This window comes from Stylophora pistillata, chromosome 8, assembly GCF_964205215.1.
Source record: "Stylophora pistillata chromosome 8, jaStyPist1.2, whole genome shotgun sequence".
Taxonomy (NCBI): domain Eukaryota; kingdom Metazoa; phylum Cnidaria; class Anthozoa; order Scleractinia; family Pocilloporidae; genus Stylophora; species Stylophora pistillata.
The window spans coordinates 8,224,934-8,231,224 of NC_142526.1; the positions used below are offsets into that span (position 1 = coordinate 8,224,934).

Here is a 6,291-nt window from a genome sequence, read left to right on the forward strand (position 1 = left end):
ATTTAATTTGCATCAGAATGTGTACTTGATTTGGCCCATTCCTGACCTGAGTTGTCTGTGATGTCTTTGTTACTGTACTGAGAAGGAACTACGTTAGAATTTCTGTTTCCAGTACCATTTTGCAAAGGGTCTTTTGAGGGAGACTGAGTTGCATCCTGAGTACTTGGTCCATCATGTGTTGCTGATTTTTGCATTGAAGTTATAGACAGACTTAATTCCAAATTCTGTGATTTTGCATTTTCAGTGTGAGGCCTCTTTAAAAGTTCATCATCCTGGTACAAGCTTCCCTTAATATCCACATCAATTCCAGGAAGATCAAGCATTGAGTTATCATACTGTGATGCCAATCGAGTACATGAGGTACTTTCTTCAGAAGAGAATACCCATTCCTGACTCAAATCTTGCTCTGTATCTTGGTCTTCATTTACAGCATTTACTTTGGTCTTTTTTGACTCTGGAGGAGGTGTGTTCCATTCAAGAAAATCACCACTTCCAACATATTTATTGTCACCAATGCTAGGCTCACTGGTGAAACCCTCCGTCATTGTTGCTGGGATTCCATGGCTCACATCAAGCCCAATGTTGACAGGTTTGTTCAAATGTTGAGTTGATTCTGCTTTTGGATTGGCTTCTTGAGATTTGCTTAATCTAGTATAAACCAAGGGCAATGAAAGTGGAGAATCTGGAAAAAGATGAAAATATAGATCATTCCAAGTAACAGTAAAAGGAATTAAGCAGTAAAAGGAATTAAGCAGTGATAAATAATAACAACATTTGTAATCATACTTTACCACCCTTTACTAATCACAGTGCCTGCACAAAAATTCCTAAATTTGGAGAAAAGTCATTATTGTTGAACTAGATTACTAATCTACAGCAGAAAAAATGATCCATGAGTCTTTGATACAAGAACGTATCCCTAATCGTCTTCAATAAATTCAAATGAGTTAGAATAAAATAAAGTTTACTGCATGATCAGTGCTTAACCCTTACTTTGATACTAATATTTATGTGCAATGCCTTTCCCATGGAGGTGATTATATATACTCAAAAATTTAAAAGAACAATTTTTTCTTTTATGACAAATAGTCTCTACAACAAAGGAAATTTTGATAAAATAAAAAACTGCAACATTTACCATTTAGACATTCACTCCAGCCAGCTAGATCAGACAGTGAAGCACCGTCGTCATCATCAGATGATGTGCATGAGGAATTTTCAGCATCAGCAAAATAGTCTTCTTCACTTTCTTGAGGGTCTACATCTTCAGAAAAAGCTGTGATCAAGAATAAATCACATCAATGAAAGGCTTATTGAGCCCTTTTCAAAAAAACCACTGTACACATTTTGAGGTTATCACATGTAGATCGAGGTAAGAAGAATAAAGTGAAGAAAAAGTTAGATAAAATCAAATAAACTTTTAACCAAAATTATGCACAACCCTTAGGAGAGGTAGGCAAGGAGTGTAAGTATGAAGTGATGACAAAAGATCTCAAAGAGGTAGCGTTCTTGCATGTAAGTACGTTGCCAAAAGAAAACCATTTGATCATTAAAAACATTCAAACTCACCCAATTTTTTGCATAGCCCATTAGCAACCTTTGAAATTTTCAACCACATTCCTCTATTGGTATGAACTGGGTGGTAGTTTTCCTCTGATAGCCTGTAAATAACACAATATAAGGAAAATATTGGTATATGAAATTAAAACACTCAGCTTATATGGCACTGATGGGGAATGCAGCGCTGATCATGACAGTCCAGGTCTAGCCCAAGTCATTTACCTGGTATCCACACAGCTGTGTACCTGTATGTCTGTCTATCTGTCAGTTCTTCTGTCTGGCAGTTCATCTGTCTAACCCTAACCCTAACTGTAATATTATAGGAAGAAGCAGGACGAGACAAATATAAATGTCAACAGAACGACAGGTCTTCTTTTAATCAAGATGGCGGATCTATCTCCATGTGCTAGTCACGTGATATACGTACACATCACACACAGGGATACCATACTACACTAACCCTGTCTGTCTTTCTGTCCACCTGGAAGTCTGGTTTCTTTATTGAGATCAGAACTTTCATTTTTTGATCAACATGAGTATTAGTATAGGAAAAGGAAATTAAGAAAAAATGAAAACCACTAATTTTATTTATAACAGGATGAACATACAGTTACTGTGCATCCTCTAATTGGTCAATTCAGTTTCTAAGCAGATATCAGCTTAGAGTCTCAGCTTGCATGAAAATAATTATTTCATCAAAAGCAATGGGATGTTTTTTTCCCAGGCTCTATAATATAAAGCCACTTGGGATGTAGGGGGAAAACTCACAAAGCTTAGATGCACATCACTTGCCTTGAGCTCATGATTTAGAAGCTTTAAAAGTGTTCTTCCAACATACCACTTGGCTTTATCCAGGTTATGGAGCATGGAAAAATGCCCTCTATTGCTTAAATAGACCAATAACTTACAACACTGATTCTAATCATGAAGCCTAATATTTGAAAAACAACTTAAAACATTCACCAGTTGATTAGATCTTGAAGGTCCTGTGCCAGGTCGTCATTCTCATCAGCAATGACAATATCCTCAGCCAATGAAGATCGTTCTTGACAACTATCATTCATAGCACCTGTTGCTTGCCCTGACAATTCTTATAAAGAAAAGAAAACAATCAGGCACATAACTTCAATACAAATGACTTATCTTAATAGCTCATTCTTATCCCAGATAATCACTTGTAAGTTACATCCTCACTTTAACTATAAAAGCATGGGAAGTTTGTTGACAAGACTCAAAGAAGTGAAGAGGCTCTACATCATCCCCTAAATTTTAGCAGATATATCAGAGTCACTAAAAAGTAGGCATTCAAATCATTCTTGAATCCATGAAAGAAAAATATACATGTACAAGAAGACATTAGCAATGTACATGTACAAGCAATGTATATGTAATCTCTCAACAGTCAGTCAAGAATTGTATCATTAGTTCATACAACATAAATATTATTCTCAGTTTTCATTCAACATTATTGTAGACATGTTAGATGTATACCTAGAGAAACTTTAAGAAAATGTTCTTTTCATTCAAAATGACAACCACACTTAATTAAGTCTTCTGAATCTATAGGCCCGTCTGGTTACATGCCATTTTTAAGGTTGGTCACTTTGAGAATAAGACAAAATTTAAACTGAAACACCAGGATCAGAACTTAATATAGACACAAAACACATTCCTTAAATCACTATGGTCTTTGAAACCCTTAGCTTTCTTGTAATGCTACATTCAATAATAAGCAAATAAATAGATGAGACACTTAAAACAATTGCACCATTAGAGAATAGGATACCAACTGTATTCTCATTGCACTTTCTTTGACCCTTTCTAACCATACATGTTCAATTTTCTTTTTCATAAAATTGAACATGTATGGTTAGAAAGGTTATCTTTGAACAACAGTGAATAGGAGAAAGGGTATGTAGTTTCAAGCTTTGTTGAATTCGACTTTTAATTTACTTAGGTCTTCAAAGTGGCTGAGACCACCATGTCTAAACTCATTTTTTGAAGAATTGGAGGTTAAGTGTATGTAGTTCAGAAGTCAGCAGTGAACATGATACAGCATGTACGATGAAATTTACCTGAAATTTGCTTTACAGATGAGCTCTGGTTCCACATATTTATACTATGTTTTGCCATCAAGGCATACAGCTTTGACACCCCTTCTGAACCAAGCTGTACTGCATGGAAGGCAACTCTGTCCATCATGTCTTCATATTCAAAATCTGTTTCTCCCAGAAACCGGTTGGTGTCTGAGTACACACAAACTCTAACTACACCTGGTTGTTGGGCAGCTGGATTTAACAAAAAAGAAAAGCTCACAACAGTCAGCTAATGCAGCTGCAACTCTATTAAGCATGGGTGATAAATAATTGACTCTCATCAATAAATTGAAATGAGCAAAGTAGTAGTTGGAGAACTTGAAGAGATTTAACTGCCTTTCTCCCCCCCCAAAAAACAAGCTATTCAGTCCTTGATGGGACTTTTTAATTTTCTATAATTTCTTCCGATTGCAGTTCACTTGTAGGGTTGCAGATATCATCTCTGTACTTTAAAATTTCAGCTGAACAGATGCTTACCTGGAATTATTCCTTCAAAAGTAAACTTATTCAGTTTTGTTAACACTGCATGATTACTTCCAAAGTAAGCAAAACCAGAATCAATACAGTCTGGAAGTTCTTCGCTAACTGTTATGAGAAAGTTCCCTCCACCCTGCAAAAGGAAATAGTGTTAAATGACATCTGCCAGCTATTTCCAATTTTTTTGGCGACCACGGTAGTTACCTTTCTAGCCTCTTATATCAGGTTTATAAAATTCAATTTAGAAGACCATCATAATTACAAAAATGAGGTAAACATCGTCAAAACTGACCTCCACAGGACCTGATGAAGGACCAATCTTTTGGATTACTGCAACAAAACATCAACTACCACAAGTTAACTTCATTTCTATCATCATCAGAATATCATAATACATACAGTTCATTTTAATCAACCATTGATAAAAATCAGAAGGTTTTACACTTCTACAGTGTAGGTAGTGCATTGACAAAAACTTACAGGAAAGTAAGGAGGCAAACTTACAGTTTCCTTGCTCAGCACCGTAATTAGCTTCTTCAGCTTCCACATTTGAATTAGCTGTAAAAGATATCATAAAAATGATTAGTATCATAAATATTAAAGGTTAGTCCCATATTTTCCTTACTTTTGGTGAAAAAGTTGGGAAAAATCTGTCTGAAGACTGGAGCTGCTTCAACAACAACAAACAACCACCAGTAATCCTCAGCATGAGTATTGCATATAATATAGGTACCCTATCATTGACAATTAATAGACTAGAAAATAAAAAGGAAAACTCACAGTTTTCTTGTTCAGCACAGTGATAAGCTTCTTCACTTTCTACATTTGAATGATCTGTACAAAAATGAAAATGATAACACAAAATGACATTTGAAACTAATTTTGTGATGATATGCAGCATTTCTTATTGACAGAAATTAGATTCCATTCGCATGAAACCCTCAAGGGTGGCAAAACCCTTCAGTAGGAGGGGCTTGTTTACATAAAGAATACACAGGAGCCTTAAGAAATAGGATTTTGTTCGATCAGTTGTTAGATTTGCTGTTCGAGAAATACCAATACTATGTAAATATGTGCAGTTTCCAAAAGAATTTTCAAACTGTTAAGAAAAAAAAAAAACAGAAGACAAAATTTAAAACAGTGTATAAGCAGGTAAACAATAGTACATATAATGTTAAGATAATACTTTGAATTACCCTCTTTCATAATATATACTTTGTAACATTTTCACTTAGTTTTAGTGAGTCTTTAAATAGCTGTCACAAAACAAGCAATGCAACTAAACAATTAACATGACAGTTTCTATCACTACATGTTATACTTACCAGGAACAGCTTCACATGGAACACCAAAAATTGAATTGTCAGAGGATTCATAATTTTGGTATGTCTTTTCCAGATCCTCTTGCATAGAAAACGATAGCTAAAGAAATGAATACAAATTGGAGCAGAAAACTTTGCCGATTACACGTCTATGCTTGGTCCATTATAATGTCATGACCTCTAGCCAAATGTTTTCCTGTCCAACCCCCCACTCAGCCAACAAGTGGATACCATTTGGGGGCAAATAAATTTATTCATCCAGCCTAAAATGATGCAATTCAATTGTCTACCACCATTTTGTTTGTTTTTGCATTTATTGCACACTGCAAGTTTACTTGATCATTTAATTCATTACTGACATTGAAAACTAAAAAAATTTTCAGAGGTGTAAAGTCCCTGCTATGTATAAATGGACAAAGTGACCCAAATGCCATAAATTTTACAAATAATTTAAATTTTTAGTAACAGTACCTGAATACCCAAATTTGAACTGTCTTCATCAAAAGCACCATCTGCAGGAGAGTTGGTTATATTATTATTGAAGAGTGGAACTCGTCTTTGATCGCTTGAATTGTCTTTAACAAAAGAGGAAAAAGAAAAAGAGAAGTTACTGGGTGAGAAAGGTAGATGTACATGCCCTTCAGCAATAATTTTTCTCCTGCATAACTCAATCCTAATGATTCTGGATTCTCAATCAGGGATTCTCTAAAATTATGAAAGTCATAGCCCAAGACAAGTTTCTGCAGAAATGGTCAAAGGGACAAGAAGCCAACACATCAAGCTTTGCATGTGTTTAAGATGGCTTAAACAACAAGAACGACTTTATTCAAGAACGA

At 35.1% G+C, this 6,291-nt stretch overlaps 1 protein-coding gene across 1 annotated transcript in view; it reads right to left on the bottom strand.

The window, feature by feature from the left end:
* LOC111328599 (uncharacterized) overlaps nt 1-6,291 on the bottom strand; it is a 197,905-nt gene that overhangs the window by 19,123 nt on the left and 172,491 nt on the right. The window contains exons 43-53 of the mRNA XM_088731658.1: nt 5,927-6,030; nt 5,459-5,555; nt 4,914-4,967; nt 4,638-4,691; nt 4,426-4,463; nt 4,134-4,266; nt 3,636-3,848; nt 2,524-2,650; nt 1,570-1,661; nt 1,139-1,276; nt 47-682 (exon numbers count right to left, since the gene is read on the bottom strand). Of these exons, the coding sequence (XP_088587784.1) occupies nt 47-682; nt 1,139-1,276; nt 1,570-1,661; nt 2,524-2,650; nt 3,636-3,848; nt 4,134-4,266; nt 4,426-4,463; nt 4,638-4,691; nt 4,914-4,967; nt 5,459-5,555; nt 5,927-6,030 (1,686 nt within the window). The remainder of the gene's footprint in view (nt 1-46; nt 683-1,138; nt 1,277-1,569; nt 1,662-2,523; nt 2,651-3,635; nt 3,849-4,133; nt 4,267-4,425; nt 4,464-4,637; nt 4,692-4,913; nt 4,968-5,458; nt 5,556-5,926; nt 6,031-6,291) is intronic.